Source organism: Pituophis catenifer, unplaced genomic scaffold (assembly GCF_029215685.1).
Source record: "Pituophis catenifer annectens isolate HBS135680 unplaced genomic scaffold, rPitCat1.0.hap2 SCAF_12, whole genome shotgun sequence".
NCBI classification, from domain to species: Eukaryota; Metazoa; Chordata; class Lepidosauria; order Squamata; family Colubridae; genus Pituophis; species Pituophis catenifer.
Window position 1 is genome coordinate 19,469,230 of NW_027256892.1, and position 27,557 is coordinate 19,496,786.

Below are 27,557 nucleotides of genomic sequence, written 5' to 3' on the forward strand. Positions count from 1 at the left end.
ATGTCCTGTCTTTCATTTGAAACAGAAATTCTTGATGAAATAAAACACTCAGAACAAAACATAAGCAATTCACATAAATTGGGAAAGACGCATTCCATTTGCAAACTAATGGTTTCAAGATTGGAAGTTCTTGATTCAAAATACGTTGCATGCCTGCAATGCGAAGACTTTCTCCTCTTTTCTTAGCAAATGGATATCTTGCTTTGATAGGTTGTAAGCAGTGGTGGGATTCAAATAATTTAACAACCGGTTCTCTGCCCTAATGACCAGCTGGATAGGTATGGCTCAATGGTTATGTGACTGTGTGGGTGTGGTCAACTCAACGTCACTCACATCGATGGACCCTTCGCCTTAGCTGTTACAATGTAATAAGGGTTAACCAGAGAGGCAGTTTCTGTAAGTAGGACAATAAAGATTAGGCTAGAAATAACACCAGAATGTTTCCTTCCTGCCTTCCTTACAGGATTAGCCCTGTAAAGTGGGAAAAAACAAAATAAGATTTCTTCCAATAACCGGTTCTCCAAACTGCTTAGAAAGTTAACAACCAGTTCTCCCAAACAGGTGCGAAGTGGCTGAATCCCACCACTGGTTGTAAGCAAAGAAAGGAATGAACCATGCTCGTACCAACCTGACATTGCTGGAAGTTCAGGTATTTCTAAGACAGAAGTCATGATGGAAACATGAGGAAGGGACAGGGGAAGAGGGAGAGAGGGAGTGGAGGAAAGCAAAGGATAAAAAATGTAGTTCATATTTGCAGACAGTTCAACGAACAGATGGCTTCTTAGACAAATGGCCCAGTTTATGAATGAAAAAGTATTCAACGATGACATTATGGGATGCGAAAGACATGACAGCATGCAACCCAATCACTGGAGTAGATGATGGTCATCTAAAAATTGGGAGTAACCACAAGACAACACTACTTGTGTTAATTTTGAAAACTGGATACTAGAAACTATCTTCGGTGTTGAGATCCCAGCTGGGACATCAAAATCTGTGTTTTGAAAATGCAGAATTTGAGATAGAAAGGCTGCTTGACTTGATTTTAAAATCTCATTTCCAGTTTATGGAATACACTGAACTGTCCATGTTGAAATAAAGAGGTAAAATAAGCCTTCCCTCCCCAGAAATAATTATAGGAAACATTAAACAAATAAACATTTTGGGCAAATGCATCTCCTTAGGCTCCTAGTTAAGTAGGTTTTTCAGGTACAATGACAGGGTTCATCAAACCTCAAATCCTATCCTGAACTATCACCAGATTAAGTGGGACTGTGACTGCAGGAGCATTGTTGAAATAACAGTTTATCTTGAATTCAATGGATTTTTTTACTGGGCCAACTTCAATACTTTTTTTTTTTTAAATTATACATCACATTTCCAGTTTTGCAACAACAGTGTAGTGGCTGTATCAAGTCCTTTTTAAGTATAGATAGTATTATACACCCTGAGTATAACCGTTATTTTCATAGTCATACAATATAGTCTCTTTTAAATACATAATGTTGTATGTCATAGTTATAACCATTATTTTCATAGTTACACCATAACACTTTATATATTTATCGCTCTGTATGTTTTAATCTATAGTCACATATAGTCCAATATTACTATTGCTTACGATATATATTCTTATATATATCTATATAACTATCTGTTTCTATTTTGTTGATCTTCTTTCGTTATTCAGTTACTAATCTCCGCACCTGCTAATCTAACAATTTGTACAAGAAGTCCCATGTTAAGTAATACTCTGATTCCTCTTTATCTTTACGTTCCATCGTTAACCTGTCCAATTCAGCACATTCTAATATTTTCTTTAATATCTTTTCGTCTACAACTTCAACACTCTTAAGGTTTGAGAAGGTCCTGCCTTGAGCTTCCTTTTAAGTAACTACTATCCTTCACATCTTATTGATGCATTTTTCTTTTGTCCAAGAATCCTTGTTTCTAGAGAAATTAGCTCTTGGAATACCAAAGGATCCAAACTTTGTAAAACAGGATCTTCAGTTTCCCAGTCGACTCTAAAAAACGTATTTTAATCGATCCCAGTCATCTCATCATACATTGTATGTATCTTCACATGCCATGCAAAGTAGATACTCAGTTTTTCTGTTTCTCTACAACAGTGTTTCCCAAACTTTTGACATATGTGTACCCCTTCTATAATTTTCGTAACGCTGAGTACCCCTCATAAAAAACCGGAACTAACTATTAAAGAAGTAAGTTGTCTCTGTAACGAAGTACAGTATATTCATGCCGTGTCACGCCTCACAAGACTGTCTAACCGTTAGATAACACTGCAATTCTCCGGCATTTAAACAGCTCCGCGGCTCAACGTCAACTGTTAATGTTCCCGCAGTTTAAAAATGGCCGAACCCGAGCTGCGCGAAGGATGCGCAGAAGTTCCCGCCATAATGAGTTGCGATACGATGTACGATGGCCCCAGTTCCCGTGTAAAAACTGTGATACGCGCCTATTTCTTTCCTTATTCTGTGGGCGTAGCTAAGCACGGTGCAGTGGATATTCCCACGTGATCCCCACCAAACTCCAGTGCAATGTGTACCCCCACCAAACTCTTCCAGTACCCCTGGGGGTACACGTACCACACTTTGGGAAACACTGCTGTATGTCTTCCATTGATCTGTATACCTACCATACAGAATTATACTGGCATTGGTGTTCCCCAGTTTGTTGATGGCCACACAGGTGTAATTGCCATAGTCCTTCTCTGAGACATTAAAGAAGGTCAGCGTGGACATCCGTCCTTTGTTTTCAATTTTCAAGCCATCCAGCCCATTTGCTAACCTGCAAGGAAGACAAGCCATGAGCTTAGATTAATATACAATCATCCAGAAGTGGAATTCAGTCACGTTCAAACTTCTAGACTGCAGTTACTCCTCAATTTAAACCTTCCCCTTGGTCCAATAAATTGGCATAGGTGGTATTTATTTATTTTTTTACAGCACCTATTTGAGGCGGGTTGGATGGATCTTCAAGGACCATTTTCAAGGTTAACTGGGGCGTTGAGGTTTATTCTCATCCGTTTTTCTACTCCAATGTTCTAGCCCAGTGATGGCTAAACTTTTTGCTGTCCTGTGCCAAAAGCGGGGCGTGCGCGGGGGAGTTGCACACACGCATGCCCACACCCACATTTCAATACGCCCTGCCCACCGCGCATGCGTGCACGAGCCCCCTGTGCTCCCCCTGCTTTTGGCACATGATGGCCCGGTGGCCCCGGTAGGCCTGTTTTTTCGCCCTCCCCAGGTTCCAGAGGCTTTCTAGGAACCTGGGGAGGGCAAAAACAGCCTCCCCCTTGCATCGGAGGCCCTCTGGAGGCCAGAAACAGCCTGTTTCCTGACTTCTGGTGGGCCCGGAAGGCCTGAAAATCAGCTGGCTGGTGCACGCTGGAGTAAGCTAGGGGAACGCCCACGTGCCCATAGATATAGCTCCATGTGCCACCTGTGGCACGCGTGCCATAGGTTCGCCATCATGGTTCTAGCCAGTTCAACAAGGCCTCCCCACTGCTCTGTGTTTTTCAGCAACAGCCATATATTTATTACTTCATTTGTTTCAGTTCCAAATCCTTGAAGCGCCATCAGGAGTTGAAGGTAGGCTAGAATATGGTGTGTTGATCAAAGACTATACAAGGTAATTTCCTATGCTCGTCATAAAGAAAATATTACTAAAGCCTGGAATTAACTCAAATTGCATTTAAGATAAATTTAATATAATACAATAATATGATTGAATATTGCTGATGTGCATTTGTGCTTGGATACATAATGCTACTGTCAACTTCAAATCAAACCTGGCAGTAGCCATTTTTCTATTCCTCAGTTGCCACACAGAGTGGGAAGGAAGGGGAAGTAGAATGCAATGCGTTGCTAGACAAAACACATCACTTTCTTATGGGAACCAAGGTCATCTCTACAGGTGGTGGATAGAGATGGGGAGGAGTACCTGGAGAGCCCGCCAATTAACCTAACGGGCCTTGTGACTTTTGAGGAGGGAGTTATTTCCTATTTGAATTATACTGAAACCGTGGGAAACATTTAGAGTTGGTTTTCCATTTGATCGTGCCGATTCGATATACCCAATAAAGAAGTTCTTAGAGGAAGTCCTCAGCCTCAGAGTTCTGATTTGCTTGGATTTGTTAGTCATGACAGCTCCATTTTAATTACCGTATTTTTTGGAGTATAAGCCGCACCTTTTCCCCCCCTAAAAGGGGGTGAAAATTTAGGTGCGTCTTATACACTGAATGTAGCCCCGCCCACCCACTGGCCCACACCCTTTGGCCTCTGCCTCCCAGCAGTTACCTCCTTGCTGCAAGCAGCAAGAAGAAACAGCTCCTTTCAGCTTTAGCACAAGTTGATTGGATCGGCCTCCCGACTCTCAGCTATTTTGCTCTCAGCTGTTTTGCACAGGACTCTGCTGCTTGCTGCAAGGAGGTAAATTGCTGGAGCAGATTTTTCTTTTTTTCTTGTGCTAATCAAGCTATGCTGAAAACAAAAATGAAAGTAAAGTAGGCTATTTGCTGTTTGCTGCAATGAGGCACAATTGCTGGGAGGCAGAAGCGGATTTCTTTTTCTTGTTTTCCTCACCAAAAAAAGGTAGGTGCGTCTTATAGTCCGGTGAGTTTTATACTCTGAAAACTATAGTATTTTTTAATTAATTTGTCTTAATGCAGACTTTAACTGTTTCCTCCAACTGTGTGGACTTCACTCACAGATCTCCTCAGCTAGCATGGCTGTTGCTAAGAATTCTGGGAACTGAAGTCCAGATTAGAGAAGGTATAACAGGGCAGAGGAAACACACAGAATAGCTGTTGTGCACTCTCTAGTTATTTCACTCTCATTCAGGTGGAGTTTAGGATTCAAAGGAGTTTCCAAAGCTGAGCTAATGCCCTGGCTGACCCCTCCTTAGGTCAAGAAAGCCATTTCTTCCCAAGAACATACATCTGCCATTCTTTAGCTACTGTGAAGGCCTTAAAAAACTGCTTAGGTACCTGGTTTCTTCTTTAAACCACTGAAATTCTGCTACTGGAACAGCTGAGGCCTCACAACGCAAGATCCCCTTCTGACCAACTGAAACACCAGTATTCTTAGGACTGGAGATGGATGGAGGATCTGGAGAGGAAAGGAAAGGAAGGTTATTTCAAACTCTTTCAGATATTTGCCAAGTCCGCCCCGTGAATGAAATCCTGATGGCGCACAGAATCAGTTGGGACAGTGATATAGAAATGGAAGTAATTTAGTCTTCCTCATCCTGAGTTTGCTCAAATGTATGGGTCTAAAAGCTCCCGGAGGCCCAACTGAATGAAAAGGAGAAAAGTTCCTTCAGAAAAGAAAACTGGACAATGTAGTTGGTATGGGAGCAGCTCTGGAGCAGACAAAAATGCTCTAGAGAGAATCATTAAAACTGCCCAGAATATCATTGGGCTCCAGCTACCAGCCCTGGACAACATCTTCAAATCTCGCTGTTTGAGGAAGTTGCATAACATTCTCAGAGACTCTTCCCATCCTGCTTACAATCTTTTTGGACTGTTGCCTTCTGGAAGAAGATACAGAACAATTAAAACTCGGACCACACGTTTTCAGAATAGTTTTTATCCCAGAGCTGTAATTGCACTCAACAATGAACTAAAGGGCCACCATCAGTGAGCTGTTGGACAGCATTACTTGGTCTGCTGTGTGGATGTTTGGGTGGGGAATTTGTGGTGGGTGAGGGTGGGGGTGTTTGGGGATTGTTATGTGTGTTGGGCCTGGTCTTTGGGCGTTAAGTGAATTTCGTTGTATGGGTATACTGTGTATACACATACAATGACAATAAAGTTATTATTACTTGCCACAAAGAGCTTTCTGATCACCAAGTTATGGACAAGAACTTGAAATGATGGGGTGTGATGCTAGTTCGCCTCCTCGTGGTGCACCCTGGATAGTACGGAAGTGTGAATCAAACGACTAGCAACAATTGGCAGCCAGACTATATTGAAGAATTGGCAGTTAACGACAGTTGGCAGACATCTTTGTAGAACTCCTGGCTCTCTAAATACAGGCCAACAGATAAACAAAATGGGCCTTTTTTTTTTTTTTGTCTTGAGCCACTAGCTTAAGACACCACCAGCTTTCCGAAGGCAGGAAGCGTTAGTGAAGGAGTACCAGGGGTGGGTTCTAAATTTTTTTTTTAATACCGGTTCTGTGGGCGTGGCTTATTTTGTGGGTATGGCTTGGAGGTCATGGGACTAGGTGGGCGTGGCTAGCTGGTCAGAGTCATTTCTGGAAGGTCCTCGCACTTACAACCAGTCCTCACACGTACGACCCGACTCATTTGTTTGCTTTTAACACTGATCAGCTGTAGGACGGCCCTTTGAAGCCCCGCGGCAAGAGTTTAAACAGTTTTTTTCCCTCTAGTCATCAGCTGGGACTCAGGAGGCAGCAATAGATTGGGGGTGGGACCAAATAAAAGGTAAGAATAATGTGGGGGGGGAGTGGGCAGGGGGGGAGAACCGGTTCGGTGACGTCATATCATCACCGCTACCGGCTTGGCCGAACCGGACTGAACTGGGAGGAACCTACCACTGAGGAGTACAACAAAATTATGAGAAACCCACTTCTTCCTGTCTTCATACTGATCTTCCTCATCTATCAATTGGCACGCTTAAATCCAGGAAGCCCTCTCTGGCACTCGCTCAACAGCTGTCTAACAACTTTGACATCAACACACTGTGGAAAGCCAAATGGGCTGCTGAATGCCTAGATATAGGCAGTTACGTAGATGACCTTACAGAAAAGGTACCAGGGTTTGACCTTCCTCGCCAGCATTGGTCAACTCTGAACAGGATCTGTACCCAACATGGTGTCTGCTAGGACTCATTGTTTAAGTGGGATCTTGCCTCTATCCCTCAGTGTGATTGTAGTGCTCCTCAACAAAATATCCATCACATTGTGACTAAATGTCCATCAAGAGCTTATATCGGCCCAATGTCTGATTTTTTCAACATAGACCACCCTGCCCTTGAATGGATGGGTGGATTGGACATTAACATTGGAACTACTACTGTTTTTTCCTGAAAATAAGCCCTCCCCCGAAAATAAGCCTTCCCTGAAAATATTTAAATGCATGCACAGCTGGTCCCCGCCATTTCCTCTAGTTAGGGTTAGGGAGACAGAGTTGGAAATCAGGTAAGATGGCAAGAGAATCCCCGTCTTGCTTCATGCACCCCAAAAGGCCAAGGGCTTATTTTGGGGTTCAAAAAAATATAAGGCAGGGTCTTATTTTCGGGGAAACATGGTATATATAAGTCCATGTATTTGTCATATGCTAAATAAATAAATAAACTTGAAATGATTCCAGGACAAGACAGAAATATAAGAAGGAATCTATGCTTATCTTGATGTACTCCAGTTCTTCTCTGAATAGAACCTACTACTTGATTAGGAGAACCTCAAAGTGATGTACCAAAGTGCTAACATGCTAATAACAGTAACCTGACATAGGCCTTTTAGTGAAGTCAAACTAAGAAACTTTCTTCTCTGTTTTTTTTTCCCATGGAGGGAGGGCTGGCAGGTTTGACAGCTCTTGAATCGCCTCCAAAATGCCAAGACCCTTTCAAAATAATCAGTACTATTTTAATCTGCATAGTTCCACATCCTTTGTGCTTCACGTTGCTAATGAAGCTTTTAAAAAGTGATTGTCCAGAAGGGCAAAAGGCATGAAGCATAATTAAACCTAAGTATGTGATGTTCTTGTGTCAAACTTCCTCATGTTTCTCCTGAAAGGTGGAGATTTCTTAATCTGCCGTGCGTGCATGGTTAAGCATCAGCAGAATTTCTCTCCCACTGTGTTTTAATTTTGAATTTCTCTTCAGAAGAAAATAAAGGAGTTAAGAGGAAAAGACAACAGTCTCTTACTAAGTATTCTCCCAGCTGCTGCAGTAGAGATGAGCTATTTTATTTTGGGGGATAATAGCTAGAAAATGTCAAGCTATGAATTTATAAGAATTATCTAGCTAGATGGCACACCTATAGCTTAGATCCTGGAGGTGTTGTTCTAATAGGATTTATGAACTTGGTGGGACAAGAGCATTATTTTGCTGCATGTTCTAACACAGCTAAGAGGCAGAACATGTTTCTGCATGCAGAGCACCTGTGATACAGAATTGATGAGGAAAATGTTTCCTTTCTATGGAGAAGGAAGTCAGAGAATGGGTGTGTAGGATATAAGGGAATTCAAAAATAAAATAGTAACGAAGGGAATAGTAATAATTGAACAGAAACTTGTTATTCTATTGTACAATATATGTTATGCTGCTACAAAAGTATTTTCCATTTAAGCATTTATTTGTTAAGCATTTATAATACATGCACCTCTGTAAAAACATATGTATGAAATCAATTGTATCCTTCTTGCATTAAGATCTAAATATGACTGAATTTTACAATGTAGTTAGATTATATGCTTTGTGGAACTTTTCTCCCATGTCTATGGTGCATACGCTTGGAGAAGGACATGTGGGCATTATTCTGTTCTTTGGCATAGGAGAGGGGCCTGCTCAGGGTGCACGGAGACATTCCTTAAAACTGAGAGGTGCTATGTAGATGTGTAATGGACAGGTACGGAGAGGTACGGGAGGTGCTGAAGAGAAAGCAATCTGAGAAAACAAAGAGAGAGATAATGTATTCCTTTGAGGCATCTTGGATTAGCTTGAAACCAAGAGCCTTGGTAGTACAGTGGTCTAAAGCACCCTGCTATTAAGACCAGCTGCCTGCAATTACTGCAGGTTCGAATCTCGCCAGGCTCAAGGTTGACTCAGCCTTCCATCCTTTCTAAGGTAGGTAAATTGAGGACCCAGTTGTGGGGGCAATAAGCTGACTTTGTATAAATATACAAAAGGATGAAGGCTATTGCTTAGCGCATTGTAAGCCGCCCTGAGTCTCCGGAGAAGGGCGGCATATAAATCAAATTAAAAACAAACAAACAAACAAACAAAAACCCTGGAGGACCTGTCCAATAAGTCCAAAGGAGGAGGGAAATGGGCCGTCAGGCTAGGGAACTATAAAATGTAATGCTTTTGAAATTTTAGGTGTGGCTTTGTGGAATTGGGATCGTAGAAACACCCAGGAGCATAGAAGAGTTCAGAGGCAGATGCATAAATAAATGTCTTAAACGTATTTATTCATATGATAAAGCATATTAACTACGTACAACAGAGATCAAGTCTCATGAGGAACAAACATGAAAAGAGAGAGATGGAGAGAGCGAGGTGGAAAAGGTTGGAGGGGGTTTTATACTCAGGGTAAGCCCCTCCTTTCCACATAGGGGTGGAGACACTCTCTGCCTCCACTGGTGTCTATATGACACATGTGCCAATGGCTTGCAAATACTTGACAGGCTTCCTGGCTTAAACTCCTCTGTTGAGATCTGCTGGGATATACCCACCCTGTTTTGCAAAATAGCTTTTATTATTTTCTTTTAATAAAATCTCTTTGTTTTCATCAACCCATGCTTGTTAGTTGAATTCATTTCCAACAGGTGCAGACAATCATCTGACCTGCTTTTGAAAGAAGCCCACATTTTAGAGTGAGATGCGATTTTTTTTTAAAAAAAGGCTGATCACAGTGCAACTAAACATGATCGGAGATAATGGTGATCCAGCCCTCAAGTCAAGAAAGACCCAGAAGTGTCTTGGAAAATATTAATATCAGTAGTAAAACAAGCTTACGCACTAATCGATAGCTTTCAAACAATTACACTGATTTGGTTGGCTTTGAAACATGTCCTCTGATTAGTGGTGGGTTTCTACCGGTTCAGCCCGGTTCGGGCAAATCAGTAGTGGCGGCAACGGGAGGCTCCGCCCACCCACCCAGACATCATCATGGACGCTTTGCGCATGTGCAGAAGTGCTGCATGCATGCGCTCCCGGTTCCGAACCAATAGCGAAGGTAAGAGGAACCCACTACTGCCTCTAATGCAGGGGTTTCCAAACTTGGCAACTTTAAGACTTCTGGACTTCAACTCCCAGAATTCCTGAGCCAAACATGCTAGCTGGAGTATTCTGGGAGTTGGAGTCCACAAGTATTACAGCTGCCAAGGTTGGAGATCCCTGCTCTAATGAATGAATGGCAAGCTGGTTTAAATATCCTAGTAGTGAAACCACTGCCAAATTAATCATATCTAATGTAAGTCACTAATAATTTCTGTGTACCACTATTCTTTTTTTCTTTTTCTTTTTGTTTTAACGTTGTGTAGAAGCTGGAAAGAAATTTACTAGGTTCACATATATTCCACTTAGTTGTAAACCATCATTTATAATCCATAATCATTAGGTTTTTACAGTGCTAAACCATGTTTGGATTTTAGCACGTCATGTGAACCCAACCAGTCAATAGAAGACACATCAGAAAATCATATTGTTTATTGTGGGCTTGTTAATTTGAACTCAGTTGCCTCTGTTTCAGGAATAAAACTTAAGCCCACCCTTCCTTGTTACCTTGGAATTCAGGAATAGAAGGCTAATATCCCAGGGGATGGGATTGGAAAATCACAGTTTACCAATGTCGGGTTAATGCCACAGTTTAGATTTGGGATAAGTCTCACTGAAAACTCAATGGGAACAGTGGCTCCTGCAGTCAGAGATTTTACACAACAATTTTAGGCAAGCTCTGAAGACTTCCCATCAAAACCCGCTTTTCCAGTAAGGGAATGAGCTCTGGTGGCAGAGCAGTTAAAATGCAGTACTGCAGGCAGGAGTGCAATGCTCCCGGTTCAGACCGGATCACCCCATCCGGTAGCGATGGCGGCGGGTGATTCGGAAAACCGGTAGAAAAAATCCCTGCCCCCCCACCATGCCCAGCTGAGCCGAGCAATCATCAAAGGCTTTTTTTAAAAAAAAAATAAAAACATTTTTTCTAAACCTCTTCGGGTGAAAAAATGCTTTCAAAAGTAAAAACAAAAAAAAAAGCCTCTGACGATCAGGCAACTCAGCTGGTATCGTCAGAGGCTTTTAAAAGCATTTTTTTACAACCTTTTCGGCCGAAGACGTCGTAGAAAAAATGGTTTTAAAAGTAAAAAAAAAAACAAAAAAGTGGGCCACGCCCACTCAGTCACATTACCCCCCCCCCCTTGCCAGAGGTTCAATCCTGATTGGCTCAAGGTTGACTCAGCCTTCCATCCTTCCAAGGTTGGTAAAATGAGGATCCAGATTGTTGGGGGCAATAGGCTGACTCTGAAAACTGCTTAGAGAGGGCGGTAAAGCATTGTGAAGCGGTATATAAGTCTAAGTGCTATTGCTATTGCTATAATTTGAGTAGTATTTCTTACCCCAGTGTTTTTCAACCTTGGTAGCTTGAAGGTGTGTGGACTTGGAAGTCCTCACATCTTCACGCGTACACAACATAAAGATACACATGCATCACACTAGAAAATGCCTTTTAGAAAATCCATGGCTCTGTGAAAAAATGACTACGCGCCGAGATTCACTTACAGTTAACGGTCACCTTTACCCTCCGAATATCGGGCGCTGCCACATCATTGACCGCGGTGCATTCATATTCGCCAGATTGTTCTCTCGTGATGCCCGTGATTTCCAAGTACTCATCATCGCTTATAAATCCTTGACCTAGAACAGAGAAGGAAAAGAAATACCGAGAAGATTTTTTAAAAAAAGTCTATAAAAAAGATGTTGAGACTTTGGAAAAAAAAAATTCAGAGAAGAGCATCTAAGATGATCAAAGGCCTGGAGACTAAACTATATGAAGAACGTGGGTTGCTCCCGGTTCGCCCCAGTTGGGCGAAGTGGTAGCGGCAGTGGCGGGAAGCTCTGCCCAACCACCCAGATGTCATCAAAAACACTCTGCACATGCGCAGAAGTGCTGCTCGCGCACTACCGATAGCAAACCAGTAGCGCCTGGATTTGAAACCTACTACTGGGCTGCAGGTTTTAGGTCTGGCTAGTCTAGAGAAAAGAAGAATTAGTTTAGTTTAGTTTATTTATACTTATATGCCACCCTTCTCCCGAAGGACTTGGGGCGGCTCACAAAGATAAAACAATAAAACAGTAAAATTGTGACTAAAATACTCAATTAAAATCCCCAAAGGATTAAAGTTAAAAGCTCCCATCAGATCAGCAAATTTGTTGGAAAAGCCATCTCTTCAGATCACCGCGGAAAGAACGGAGGTCGGGGGGCCATCCGGAGCCCAGTGGGTAAACCATTCCAGAGGATCGGCGTGCCCACAGAGAACGCCCTCATCCTGGGCGTCATCAGCCGGCATTGTCTGGCCGATGGCACCCGGAGGAGGGCAGTCCTATGTGAGCGCACTGGGCGGTTGGAGGCAGGCAGAAGGTGATCCTGCAAGTACCCATGCCATGAAGGGCTTTATAGGTAAGTATCAGCACCTTGAAGCGGATCCGAAGGACCACCGGTAACCAGTGCAGCTCGCGCAGGAGAGGTGTAACACAGGAGTAATGGGAAGCCCCCGTAACAACCCGCGCGGCCGCATTCTGGACCAGTTGGAGCCTCCGGGTGCACCACAAGGGCATGTAGAGGGCATTGCAGTAATCCAAACGAGAGATGACGGGAGCATGGGTCACGGAAGGCATCCCTGTCTAGGAAAGGGCACAACTGGCGCACCAGGCGAACCTGTGCAAAAGCCCCCCTTGTCACGGCTGTCAGATGGTCGACCAAGGACAGCCGCGAATCCAGGAGGACGCCTAGATTGCGAGCCTTTTCAGAGGGAGTGAGTAACTCCCCTCCCACCCAGAATTAGGGGTGACAAGATAGCAGTGTTCCAGTATTTGAGGGGCTGCCACAAAGAAGGGGGGGGTCAAATTATTCTCCAAAGCACCAGAGGGCAGGATAAGAAGCAATGGTTGGAAACTAATCAAAGAGAGAAACAACCTGGAATTAAAGAGAAACTTCCTAACAGTGACGACAATTAACCAGTGGAACAGCTTGCCACCAGAAAGCGTGGATGCTCCGTCACTGGAGGTTTTTAAGAAGAGGCTGGACAGTATAGCTGAGATGGTATAGGTTCTCCTGCTTGAGCAGGGGGCTGGACTAGAAGACCTCCAAGGCCCCTTCCAGCTCTATTCTATTCTAATATTCTAAAAACTATTGCTTCGAGTCCAGATCTCTTCCACTTTTGCAGTCAGAATGGTGTGTTTTAAAACACTCCAGCCTCAACTCTTTTTTTTTTTTGCTTTTGCACATTAGTCTATAACTAGCCATTTCTACAACGACAAATCTATCTAATTGACGAAACCAAAGTCAAAGTCTCATTTCATCACAAGCAGAAAATCCCGACGTGATATCCAAATGAAAAACGTGCTTAAATATATTCTCCTCTTTGCATAAAATGATCGATTTAACCATTTCTGCTTTATCTTCCTTGCTGTGGAAATAGTACGTATTTCCATTTGCAGCTAACAATATTTGTGAACTATCACCATTTATATTAAGATTCATTGTATTCTTCCAAATTCTTTGATTACTCTTTTTGTACTGTGATAAAGAGAGTCGGATGTCAACACCTTTTTTTTAAAAAAATCTCTTGTACCTTACATTTTCTTTTCCCCTCACTTTTTCCTTCCCTTAATTTCCCATTTCTACTTTTCTTTCTTTTTTATATATAGCTAAAGCAACAATAAAAAAACTCAACAGAATGGTGTGTTTTTAGGTAGGGCCAACTGTCAATCATTTCTGGGTGGACTAAATAGCATTTCACCCAAGTGGTTCATGGGTAGGATAAATTATTTAGCAGATTCTCTGGAATCGGGAAATTTTTGCTTATTTTTTTCCCCATCTTCTTGGCAATTGTCCCATTATTTTACATTCTCTGCTGCTAGGATGGTCATGATGCAGAAGGGAAAGTATGCAAATTTGAACGTATTTGCAAAAAAGATCCTTGGTAGTACAGGGGTTTAAGGCACCCTGTTATTAAGCTGGTTATTAAGACCAGCTGCCTGCAATTACTGCAGGGTTCGAATCTCGCCAAGGCTCAAGGTTGACTCAGCCTTCCATCCTTTCTAAGATAGGTGAAATGAGGACCCAGTTTGTGGGGGCAATAAGCTGACTTTGTATAAATATACAAAAGGATGAAGGCTATTGCTGAGCACATTGTAAGCTGCCCTGAGTCTCCGGAGAAGGGCGGCATATAAATCAAATTAAAAAAAAAAAAAGAGATAAAATATTTTCGCTTTTATGGAAAAAATTTTTTAAAAAAAAATACAGATATTTTCCAGGGAGGCAAAAGGTATCTTTTGAGAAAGCTTGGTTCAAGTTTAGCAAGTGCAGGATATTTAAGATTTTTTGGAAGATTTAACACATAATATTGGGAATGGATTTAGGGCTTCCGACCAAATTTTTTTGTTGTTGTTTTTGGTTAGTCAAATATTCTATATGTTTACTTTTCAGTTTTCTTTTAAAGAAATATGCATATATGCTTGTTTAATGTGTGACGATACTGAAGAATTCAACAAAACCAACTCCTTGTTAGAAAGGAAAGATTCAAATATTTTATTTTATTTTCTTGCTACAACACCACTTCTTCTTCTGCTGATCCAGTTCTACAGGGGAATGATTGAGTCTGTCATCTGCACCTCTATAACTGTCTGGTTTGGTTCTGCAACCCAACAAGACAGACACAGACTTCAAAGGATAATTAGAACTGCAGAAAAAACAATTGCTACCAACCTGCCTTCCATTGAGGACTTGTATACTGCACGAGTCAAAAAGAGGGCTGGGAAAATATTTACAGACCCCTCGCATCCTGGACATAAACTGTTTCAACTCCTACCCTCAAATTGACGCTATAGGGCACTGCACACCAGAACAACTAGACACAAGAACAGTTTTTTCCCAAACGCCATCACTCTGCTAAACAAATAATTCCCTCAACACTGTCCAACTATTTACTAAGTCTGCACTACTATTAATCTTCTCATCGTTCCTATAACCCATCTCCTCCCACTTATGACTGCATGACTGTAACTTTGTTGTTTATATCCTTGTGATTTATATTGATATTGTTTCCTAGTATGATTTGATTGCTTATTGTACCGCATGACTATCACTGGGTGTTATACCTTATTTATTTTTTATTTTATTTTTATTTATTTTTATATGCCGCCCTTCTCCGGAGACTCAGGGCGGCTTACAATGCGTTAAGCAATAGCCTTCATCCTTTTGTATATGTTATACAAAGTCAGCTTATTGCCCCCACAAACCGGGTCCTCATTTTACCTACTTTAGAAAGGATGGAAGGCTGAGTCAACCTTGAGCCTGGTGAGAATTGAACTTGCAGTAATTGCAGGCAGCTGGATGTTAAATGCTGCCTTAATAGGAGGCATTAGCCTCCTACACCACTCAGGCTCCTTATGATTCTTGGCGAATGTATCTTGTCTTTTTATGTACACTGAGAGCCTATGCACCAAAGACAAATTCCTTGTGTGTCCAATCACACTTGGCCAATAAAGAATTCTGTTCTGTTCTGTTCTGTTCTGTTCTGTTCTGTTCTGTTCTGTTCTATTCTATTCTATTCTATTCTATTCTATTCTATTCTATTCTATTCTAGTGCCATATCCATCATCGGACATTGGCAATCATGTTGGCGATCCTATTTTTATCAACAGCAACACAACACTGGAATTAAAATATCTTTTTTTAAAAAAAATAAAAATAAATAAACATCTTAATTTTCGTTGCAGCCAAAGGAAACTGTCCTTGCTGATGAACAGCTGAATCATGTAAACGACAGCAAGCTGCATTGTGATTATTCGACTGGTTGTGATGGTTAAAACTCACAACTCAAGGTGTTATTTCCGAAAATGAAACAGGTTGCCTTATCCTGAATGACAGTCGATGGAAATGATGCACCTACCAGACACTCAATGATTTTTTTTTGTTTGCTTTCTTGTATTGCAAGGAATCAACAAAGCTAGTGTTACATATGCCTGATAGCTAAACACCTAGGAAGCTAAAATATTCAGATTCACAAGCTTAATAAGATGAACCTGCAAATCTATGTTCTCTGATTTAGCTCTAGGGCAACAGAATAGATTAAATTGCTCCTGTAAGATTGGAGACAATCTTGGGCAAAATACTATGTCACGGACATCTTTTTCCTGTCCAATAGAGACCCTCTGAGGTTGTAGTTGTTGGACGCATCATCTAAGCGAGCGTACTTTTGCTGGTGTGAAATGTACTTACCGTATTTTTTGGAGTATAAGACACACCTTTCCCCCCCTAAAAGGGGGTGAAAATTTAGGTGCGTCTTATACACTGAATGTTGCTCCGTCCACCCACTGGCCCCAACCCTTTGGCCTGTGCCTCGCAGCAGTTTACCTCCTTGCAAGCAAACAGCAAGAAAAAAACAGCTGCTTTCAGCTTCAGCACAGCCTAATTAGCACAAGTTGATTGGATCGGCCTCCCGACTCTCAGCTGATTTGCTCTCAGATGTTTTTCGCTGGGCTCTGCTGCTTGCTGCAAAGAGGTAAATTGCTGGAGCAGACTTTTTTTTTTCTTGTGCTAATCAAGCTATGCTGAAAATGAAAATGAAAGTAAAGCAGGCTGTTTGCTGTTTGCTGCAACGAGGCAAAATTGCTCAGAGGCAGAGGCAGAGGCAGATTTCTTTTTCTTCTTCTTCCTCACCAAAAAAGGTAGGTGCGTCTTATACTCCGAAAAATACGGTACCTTTCCTACTGGTTCACTGATGTGCACACTCCGCATTTGCAAAGCCTTCTGCACGTGCACAGATGGTCAAAACCGGGACGTGAGAATGTCCCGGTTTGGGGAGGGTGGAGCCTCCCACCGCTGGCACTACCGGTTCTCCAAACTACCCGCCACTGGCACTACTGGCTTGTGCGAGCCAGATAAGAGTCAGTAGCATTTCACCCCTAACTTTTGCAATAGATAAGCATTACCTGGAAATAAACCCCCCAAGAGCTAAACAGTGGATATCAAAAGTTTCTAGCATTTGCTTTCTTTTCTTGGCTGTCCTTTGAACAACTCCTTGCTCAACTACCTGACCTGAAATCTCCACGGGTTCTCCAGCTGTACCAACACTGGTTAACCAGTCAATTTGCAGCTCTCAGCTCCCAGGAAAATGCAGGAACACACACAGGTGTTAAAACCTTGCCCATTCTTCTCCAAAAAGGCTGCTGTAAGAAAAAGGGGAGTAGTACCCCCTGCTGCTCCAAACAGAACACGACAATTGGAGAGGCAGTTTTTTACAACGATGCTCGACATCATTTCCTGCTGGTTCAGATCTGTCATCCCACAGAGCTTTTGCCAGTAACAAAAGGATGCCGGACTGTAGCTAACACAAGTATTGCTCAGGTGCTACCAGTCTGAGGTTTCTTTCATTCCACCTGATTTGGGAAAAAAAAACCCCACTTCTCTGATAAGGTAAAGGTAAAGTTTCCCCTCGCACATATGTGCTAGTCGTTTCCGACTCTAGGGGGCGGTGCTCATCTCCGTTTCAAAGCCGAAGAGCCAGCGCTGTCCGAAGACGTCTCCATGGTCATGTGGCCGGCATGACTAAATGCCAAAGGTGCACGGAACGCTGTTATCTTCCCACCAAAGGTGGTCCCTATTTTTCTACTTGCATTTTTTTACGTGCTTTTGAACTGCTAGGTTGGCAGAAGCTGGGACAAGTAACGGGAACTCACCCCGTTACGCGGCACTAGGGATTCGAACCGCTGAACTGCCGATCTTTTGATTGACAAGTTCAGCATCTTCTCTTGATATCTGAGCTTATATAGAACTTGAAGTACGGTACAGATTAGGCGAAACCTGGCTCAAAAACAGTAACCTGTGAGAGGGACCTTGGAGTCCTACTGGACGATCACTTAAACATAAGCCAGCAGTGTGTGCCGGCAGCCAAAAAAGCTAATACAATCCTGGGTTGGATAAACAACAGGCATAGAATCCGAATCACGTTAAGTATTAGTACAGCTTTATAAAGCCTTTAGTATGGCCACACCTGGAATATTGCATCCAGTTTTGGTCACCACATTACAAAAAAAGATTTTTGGAAAAAGTGCAGAGAAGAGCAAGTAAGATGATTAAAGGCCTGGAGACTAAAACGTATGACGAACGGTTGCAGGATTTGGGCTTGGCTAGTCTACAGAAAAGAAGAATTAGGGGTGACGTGATAACAATATTCCAGTATTTGAGAGGCTGCCACAAAGAAGAGGGAGTCAAATTATTTTCCAAAGGACCAGAAGGCAGGACAAGAAACAATGGCTGGAAACCAATCAAAGAGAGAAGCAGTATAGAATTAAGGAGAAATTTTCTAACAGTGAGGACAATTAACCAGTGGAACAGCTTGCCTTCAGAAATTGTGGCTGTTTCATCACTGCAAGTTTTTAAAAAGAGCCACTTGTCTGAAATGGTATAGGGTCGTGATGGCAAACCTATGGCACATGCGCCACATTTGTGGGCATGTGAGCGTTGCCCTAGCTGAGCTCCAGCACGCATGTGAGTGCTGGCCAGCTGATTTTTGGGCTTTCTGGGCCCACCGGAAGTCAGCAAATGGGCTGTTTCCAGCCTCCAGGAGGGTGGGGAAAGCTGTTTTCGCCCTCCCCAGGCTCCTAGAAAGTCTCTGGAGACTGGGGAGGGCGAAAAATGGGCCCATCTTGACATCACATGCCAAAAGTGGGGGGAGCATGGGGGGTCGCGCACGCATGCGTGGGGGTCAGTGCGCATAGAATTATGGGTGTGGGCACACGCACGCGCAACCACCCCACACTCCCCCTGCTTTTGGCACGCGATGGCAAAAAGGTTAGCCATCACTGGTATAGGGTCACCTGGTGGAGCAGGGGGCTGGACTAGAAGACCTCCAAGGTCCCTTCCAGCTCTATTCTGATTCTGAAAGTTTAATATAGAGGTCAAGGTAGAGCAGACTGTTCCTGTCCCAGCCTTTTTGCAACGTTTATTTCTTGTCGATACCAACTTGGATGAAACTAAAATGATTTCTACGACCTGAAGCCCACTCTTGCTGTTCTGCCCCAGCTACGGACCACAAAGAACGCAGCACACACAAAGTCCGAACAAACCTTAGTGTCAGCATCCCAGCACTGACATATATAAGGAGAGGAGAAGCTTGAACTTTTGCCTACTTAATTCCTTTGAAGTTTCTGTCTCCTCGGAGATGGGATGAGGGAGACATTCCTGTGATCTGACGGAGAAGGGATGAGGAAAGTAGCTTGGAAGATAGCCAATGAGACGCAGAGAATTGGGGATCGGAAAGGGAGGGATTGGGGGGCAAAGGTCAGTACTGACCACGAAAGAGCCAGGGACAGATCACTATGCTCAATAAAGAGAAAATTTCCTCAAAGATCGGCAGTTTGGAAATTCATTTATTTTGAGATAGCATCGAAACCTGACACTTAGTTTACTAATTAAGGACTACTAATGAGCTTTCTTAGTAGTTATTCAAACACAAGTACAGTTTAATCAGTTTTTTCTGAAGTTTTTCCAATGGTGGTTTTTGCTGATATTGTTGTTGTTTTGACATCTCTAAGGCAGAATCCTCCCTGAACAGAATCCAGAAATGGAGTTTGTGCAAACCATTCTTGGAAACAATTTTGTTTTTTTAGCACGAAATGGAATAAATATGCACTGGGGAAAAAAAAATAAAAGTGGGAGAATTTGTTAGCCTGGTGGTAGATCTCATCACGTAGAAGCGGTAACCAGCTCACCCAGGCAAAAGAACAGTCTCCCCAGTTTTTGTCCTGTGAGCCTCATAAATATTCCTCCTCGTTTTGGAAATGTTAAATATTTCTAGGCAGTGAGAAAGTGATGGCACGAAGTGCAGGAGACTTTTCCTGCCTTGGAGAAAATAAGCAGCGGGACGGAGATGATAAAGCACCGATGACTCAGAGCAGGAGGAGGTGGGAAAGAAGCAGTTTGAGCCCTGAAACTGTGAAGATGAGCAAAATAACAAGAGGTGGAAACACACGAAGAGAATGAATGCTGGGCCGGCTTTGCAAAGGAACCTTCTCTGTAATGATCCAATAATCCTGAGATCATCATGGGTCGGTCCTATCCTCCAGCTGATCTCTATAACAGATAATTGGAAGTGTAAGGAAATAGATTTGATGAGCCGATGACAGAAATAAGTAAATTACAGAGATGGTTTCTTTTTAACACGGAAGGAGCCGCGGGGGAAAAAAAAATAAGATAAGCTCTGCTTGCTCCACTTGTGAGATAAGTATCTAGAGGGGATACAAATGGCGACTTTCAGAAGGAGGGGATGTGATGGATAGCAGGCCATCAATCATTGGATGCTGGAATCAGGGCAGCCTATGTATCAGTTGCCATGGCAGGCCATGACAGTATCAGCTGATTGAAGATGTGCCGTTGCCAACTGTATTCTTCCAGTAGAGATGTCTATGGAGATTCTCAGTCATGCAGGTCATGGTTGTCTCAAAGGTGCTTTTTCAAAAGGTAACTGGACTTTTCCCAAAGGTGCTTTTTCAGGAGGCAACTGGACTTTCTTGTTTTTACTTTTGAAGATGTTTCGCTTTTCACCCAAGAAGCTTCTTCAGTTCTGACTGGATGGTGGGGAATGGAAGGATTGATACTCCTTGCAGACAGCTGGTCATTTGCATCCTTTGTAGAGGGTCTTTGAAGCCCTTGGAGGTTTATCCGTGTCCTCAGGGTCACCTGAGTAATGCTCCTGGTTCCTGTAGTCTGCAATTTTTCTTCAGGAAATCCATTCCTACTCCCACACCATTCAAAGGGCGTTCACGGGACCGCCTACTACCACAAGCAGCCTCCCACCGGCCGGTATGCTCTCATAGAGAGGGGCTCCTCTGCGTGCCATCAGCCAAACAATGTCGACTGGCGGCCCCCAGGGGGAGGGCCTTCTCTGTGGGGGCACCCACTATCTGGAACGAGCTCCCCCCAGAGATACGGAGGATCCCGGATCTGCGCACTTTCCGCCGTGCTCTTAAGACTCTCCTATTCCAGCAAGCCAGCCTGGCCTAATTTTCTCCCCTGTTTTAAAATTCTTTTAAATCGAAATTTTAATCTGTTTTAAATTATTGGGATTTTTAATTGTCTCGGGCTAAATTATTTAATCTGGTTTTAACTATGTCTTTTAACTTTTGTATCTATGTATTTTATTTTGTGCCTGTTCACCGCCCTGAGTCCTTCGGGAGTAGGGCAGTATATAAATCTAATAAAACAAAACAAACAAACAAAACCTGGATGATTGAGAATCTGTAACTGGACTTTGTTTTTCCTTGAGGAAGATGTTACGCTTGTCATCCAAGAAGCTTCTTCAGTTCTGACTGAACATCAGAACATTTGAGACGTCCAGTGAAGATCTGACTTGGACCCACCTTCTGCTTGTGTCTTCAAGTAAAGTACTCCTTCAGAAAAACATGTATTAGACCTTCTTGAAGAAATACAGAATCTCTTGTGATCTTCCTTCAAAATTTAAAGGTAACTTCTGCTCAAGGATAAACCTGAGAAATTCACTTTGAGGATTTCAGCTTTGCAAAAAATAAGCATTTGCGGAACTATTAAAAAAAAACGTCTCTAGTTTTGCTTAGCAGACCCTCCCACTGGCGACCATCAAAAGCCCACTTACATTTCACTTCAATAAGGAGCCTGGACAGACAGAGCTCTGTAATTTAACACCAGCTGTCTGCAATTAAACTAAGATCGAATCTCGCCAGGCTCAAGGTTGACTCAGCCTTCCATCCTTTCTAAGGTGGGTAAATTGAGGACTCAGTTTGTGGGGGCAATAAGCTGACTTTGTATAAATATACAAAAGTATGAATGCTATTGCTTAACGCACTGTAAGCCGCCCTGAGTCTCCGGAGAAGGGCGGCATATAAATCAAATTTATAAAAAAAAAAAAAGTTATCCTGTGTTCAGCATTATATATTCTTATAAGAACTCTTCAAAAGTTATATAGTTTTATATATAAAACTGAAGTTTGCAAATGATACAACAGCGATTGGTCTCATTCAAGACAACGATGAATCTGCATACAGACGGGAGGCTGAACAACTAGCCTTGTGGTGCAACCAGAACAGTCTTGAACTAAATACACTCAAAGCCATAGAAATGGTGGTAGATTTTAGGAGAAACCCTCCTTTACTACCAACTCTTACAATACTAGACAACACAGTATCAACAGTAGAGACCTTCCAAGTTTCTAGGTTCTATCATATCTCAAAACTTAAAATGGACACCTAACATCAAAAATGTCATCAAAAAACCTCAACAAAGAATTTTCTTTCTGTGTCAACTCAGGAAGCTCAAACTGCCCAAGGAGCTGCTGATCCAGTTCTACAGAGGAATTATTGAGTCTGTCATCTGCACCTCTATAACTGTCTGGTTTGGTTCTGCAACCTAAGAAGACAGACACAGACTTCAGAGGATAATTAGAACTGCAGAAAAAACAATGGCTACCAACTTGCCGTCCATTGAGGACCTGTATACTACACGAGTCAAAAAGAAGGCTGTGAAAATATCTACAGACCCCTCACATCCTGGACATAAATTGTTTCAACTTCTACCCTCAAAACGACGCTATGGAGCACTGCACACCAGAACAACTAGACACAAGGACAGGTTTTCTCCGAACGCCATCACTCTGCTAAACAACTAATTCCCACAACCCTGTCAAATAATTTACTAAGACTGTATTACTATTCTTCTTCTCTTCCTTACTATCTATTTCTTTCCACTTATTACTGTAACAATGTTGCTTGTATCTTTCAATTTGTATTGTTTTTATTTGTTTCCTAGTACGACTTGATAGCTTATTAGTAACCTTGACTCTACTAAGTGTTGTATCTTTTTTATTTTTGATGAATGTATTTTATTCTCCTTATGTACACTGGAAGCATATGCACCTAAGACAAATTCCTTGTGTGTCCAATCACACTTGGCCAATAAAGAATTCTATTCTATTCTATTCTATTCTATTCTATTCTATTCTATTCTATTCTATTCTATTCTATTCTATTCTATTCTATTCTATTCTACTCTACTCTACTCTACTCTACTCTACTCTACTCTACTCTACTCTATTCTATTATTTAATAGCCTGTTGCTTCATTGGCTGCATTAAAAATGGATTGGTTCACAACCATCATCATTATTAGCGGCAACCAAATGCTAGTATGGCTCCAGGGATGTTGAGATTCAATGGATTGTCCCTCTGAGGTCAGAGATGAGGATAGCATGCAGCTGTGATGGTACAATCTCAGATGTCTTACCCGAAGCAAAACTTGCATCTCACACAGGATCTACTGAAATTAACTATCATTTAATAGAGGCCATCTGCTCCACTGTAAAGCAATTGAACAATAACAGACAGACACAAATAAACCTGGAGGCCCCATGTACAGCAATCATCTGTACAGCAAAGCAATACATCTTCACCCTTATTGAGAGGTGTAGTCTAGGATAAAAAAGGTAAAAGTTCCCCTCGCACATATGTGCCAGTCGTTCCCGACTCTAGGGGGCGGTGCTCATTTCCGTTTCAAAACCAAAGAGCCAGCGCTGTCCGAAGACGTCTCCATGGTCATGTGGCCAGCATGACTCAACACCAAAGGCGCACGGAACGCTGTTACCTTCCTACCAAAGGTGGTCCCTATTTTTTTCTACTTGCATTTTTTATGTGCTTTCGAACTGCTAGGTTGGCAGAAGCTGGGACAAGTCACGGGAGCTCACCTCGTTACGCGGCGCTAGGGATTCGAACCGCTGAACTGCCGACCTTTCAATCGACAAGCTCAGCGTCTTAGCCACTGAGCCACCTAGGATACAGAGTGCCAAAATAATAACAAGTGTAATTTATTTATTAATTAATTTATTAATTTTATTTCTATACCGCCCTTCTCCCAAAGGACTCAGGGCGGTGTACAGCCTGATTAAAAGCACAAAGACAGACAAAGTTTAAAAATAATTAAAATTATTAAATAATAGGCCCAATTAATAAACTTGTTGTACAAAGCAACAAGTAATAAACTTGTTGCTTTGTTTTGATGTGATGTCAGGCCCAATCTAAGAACAACATAGAACAGCCCAGCTAAAGTTCAGTTCTTTCTTTGCTCACGCCAAATAGAAAGAATTGCTAGACTAAACCTTACCTTATTCTCACCTTAACAGACAGACCTTGGGAGGTTCCAGGGAGTGGCTATTTTTATTTTTTTATTAATTTTTCATTGAGGGGGTCAAATTATTCTCCAAAACATCAGAGGGCAGGACAAGAAGCAATGGGTGGAAACTGATCAAAGAGAGAAGCAGCCTGGAATTAAGGAGAAACTTCCTAACAGGGAGGACAATTAACCAGTGGAACTGCTTGCCACCAGAAATTGTGGGCGCTCCATCACTGGAGGTTTTTAAGAAGAGACTGGACAGTCACTTATCTGAGATGCTATAGGTTCTCCTGCTTGAGCAGGGGGCTGGACTAGAAGACCTCTAAGGTCCCTTCCAGCTCTATTTTATTCTGTTCTGTTCTGTTCTGTTCTGTTCTGTTCTGTTCTGTTCTATTCTATTTTCTTTTCTATTCTATTTTCTACTCTACTGTCAGCGTTCCAGAAAGTCCTACTCTAATTAAAAACTTTGAGGCAAGCATTTCTCAAAGTTTCATTTATTAGAGTAGGTATACTGGCACTTCTGGGAAAACCCGAATCTAAGAGTTCTGGATTTTCCTTCAGTAAATCAAAACCCCAAATCCATCCCCTGCACCCATCAGTCTGTCACATGGCCCAATCACCATCCGTCCCAACTTGAGCCATTCCTGCAACCACTCCTCCTCTAGATGCATAAACGCCATGACCTTGACTGAAGGGAAGAATGCTATTATGCCTAACTACAATCACTCTCCTAAATCTCCCCTCCTACTTTCCCAAGCACAAGAAGCCATATTAGCACCAGAAACTTCCACACTGCCATTACTCTACTCTACTCTACTCTACTCTACTCTACTCTACTCTACTCTACTCTACTCTACTCTATATTCTATTTTCTACTTTATTTTACTCTCCTCTCCTCTCAGTGGTGGGATTCAAGTAATTTAACAACCGGTTCTCTGCCCTAATAATTTCTTCCAACAACCAGTTTGCCAAACTGCTCAGAAAGTTAACAACCGGTTCTCCCAAAGTGGTGCGAACTGTCTGAATCCCACCACTGTCTACTCTACTCTACTTTACTCTACTCTACTCTATTTTCTACTCTACTCTACTCTACTCTACTCCTCTGTATTCTATTCTATTCTATTCTATTCTATTCTATTCTATTCTAGTCTAGTCTAGTCTAGTCTAGTCTAGTCTAGTCTAGTCTAGTCTAGTCTAGTCTAGTCTAGTCTATTCCATTCCATTCCATTCCATTCCATTCCATTCCATTATTTTCTACTCTACTCTACTCTACTCCTCTATTTTCTATTCTATTCTATTCTATTCTATTCTATTCTATTCTATTCTATTCTATTCTATTCTATTCTATTCTATTCTATTATTCTATTCTATTCTATTCTATTCTATTATTTTCTACTCTACTCCACTCTACTCTACTCTACTCTACTCTACTCTACTCTACTCTACTCTACTCCTCTGTCTTCTATCCAGCTTTGTACTGTGCTGCCTAGTGTCTCTCCCCTCTCCTTGGCATGTGCTCCCTCCTTCCTGGGAAACGGCTGCTTCGCTGTAGTCCATCATTTCCCCCTTCGTGGGCACAATCCCTCACATGTAATAAAGGCAAACAACTGGGTTGTGCCGAAACCTTCTGATTTCCCCCCCCCCCCCAAAAAAAAACCAGCTTAGGATCAAAATCTTATTGGCTTATACCAGACCAGGAGAACCCTTCATTTTCTGCTTAGTCTAATGGGAAACGCTCACAGACACAGAGGCATCTTAGCAGAGATTCTGCCCTTTCATTAATGTAACTTCCATACCAGATATGATCCAGTTCTAGGGCTGAAACCAGCCAGAGCATAGAAAAACTCTAAGAAGTACCATGGTGGCACAGTGGTTAGAATGTAGTACTGCAGGCTATTTCTGCTGACTGTTCGATTCTCAATGGCTCAAGGTTGACTCAGCCTTTCATCCTTCCAAGGTTGGTAAAATGAGGACCCAGATTGTTGGGGGCAAGAGGCTGACTCTGTAAACCACTTAGAGAGGGCTGTAAAGCACTGTGAAGTGGTATATAAGTTTAAGTGCTATTCCTTCCTTCCTTCCTTCCTTCCTTCCTTCCTTCCCTCCCTCCCTCCCTCCCTCCCTCCCTCCCTCCCTCCCTTCACAGTGGTTAGAATGCAGGATTGCAGTCTGCCCACTGCTAGGAGTTTGATCCTGACTGGCTCAAGGTTGACTCAGCCTTCCATTATGCCAAGGTCGGTAAAATGAGGACCCAGATTGTTGGGGGCAAATATGCTGACTCTTTAAACCACTTAGAGTGACATTTAAAGTACTGTATATAAGTCTAAGTGCTATTGCAATTTTCCTTCCTTCCTTCCTTCCTTCCTTCCTTCCTTCCTTCCTTCCTTCCTTCCTTCCTTCCTCCCTCCCTCCCTCCCTCCCTCCCTCCCTTCTCTTCACAGTGGTTAGAATGCAGTATGGCAGTCTGCCCACAGCCAGGAGTTTGATCCTGACCGGCTCAAAGTTCCCTCAGCCTTCCATCCTTCCGAGGTCAGTAAAATGAGGACCCAGATAGTTGGGGGCAAATAGGCTGACTCTGTAAAGGGCTTAGAGAGGGCTGTAAAAACACTGTGAAGTGGTATATAGGTCTAAGTGCTATTGCTAAGAAGTAGTGCAAGATTGGGAGATGTGGAGAGACGTGGCCCATGATATCCCTGAATATCCTCCTCCTCCTCCTCCTCCTCCTCCTCCTCCTCCTCCTCCTCCTCCTCCTCCTCCTCCTCCTCCTCCTCCTCCTTTACAATGTGCCTATATTATCATATTATCACCTTTGGAGGAATCAACTGTATCATTTTCTCCTGCTGAGAAGGAATGGGCACAAGATCAGAGAGGAAGAGTTTTTTGGTTTTCCAGATGAAAGAAGGGAAGGAGAATCCACGTGGACTAGTCCTTTCTGCTCCTCTGGCAGAGGAAGCTGTGTCCTTTGAGTAGGACAAGGATTGCAGTAAAGACAGTTACATTCCCCCTCCACCCCCAAAAAAGAGAGCATTGCGGTAAATCCTGCAGGGGTGAGCGCACCCATTCCTTCTTCCACACCAATTCTGTGAAGATTCTATAAGAGAAATTTTTGTACACAGCAGGATTATTTATCTGGCTTTGCATTAGGGCTAGTGATGCTGTTAAGCTAATTAACGGCGTTCGTTAATATCTTTAAATTACCTGTGATGGCTCCCAGGCAAAAAAACCCAACCTCATCGCAACAGCAATGGCCTGGGCCCATCTGCCTTGGCAACTGACACGATGTTCATTTCACAGTTCATTAGAACACTCCAGAGTGATTCTCTCCCCAAACTGGCTCCGAAAGAATAGCCCTTGCTTTCTATTGGGGAGAGATCGCCAATCCAGAAGACTGTTTCATCTGCTCCCGTTGCATTCTGCCCTTTGTATGAAGCTCTGA

At 42.6% G+C, this 27,557-nt stretch overlaps 1 protein-coding gene across 4 annotated transcripts in view; it reads right to left on the reverse strand.

The window, feature by feature from the left end:
- The window catches only part of LOC139323323 (opioid-binding protein/cell adhesion molecule), a 484,189-nt gene that overhangs the window by 11,762 nt on the left and 444,870 nt on the right, over positions 1-27,557 (reverse strand). For 2 of the 4 annotated variants that reach the window (XM_070952644.1, XM_070952646.1), the window contains 4 exons: positions 11,486-11,620; positions 5,009-5,129; positions 2,657-2,808; positions 629-655 (listed from right to left, as the gene is read on the reverse strand). In XM_070952644.1, the coding sequence (XP_070808745.1) occupies positions 629-655; positions 2,657-2,808; positions 5,009-5,129; positions 11,486-11,620 (435 nt within the window). The remainder of the gene's footprint in view (positions 1-628; positions 656-2,656; positions 2,809-5,008; positions 5,130-11,485; positions 11,621-27,557) is intronic. The other 2 variants (XM_070952645.1, XM_070952647.1) reach the window with 1 other exon arrangement.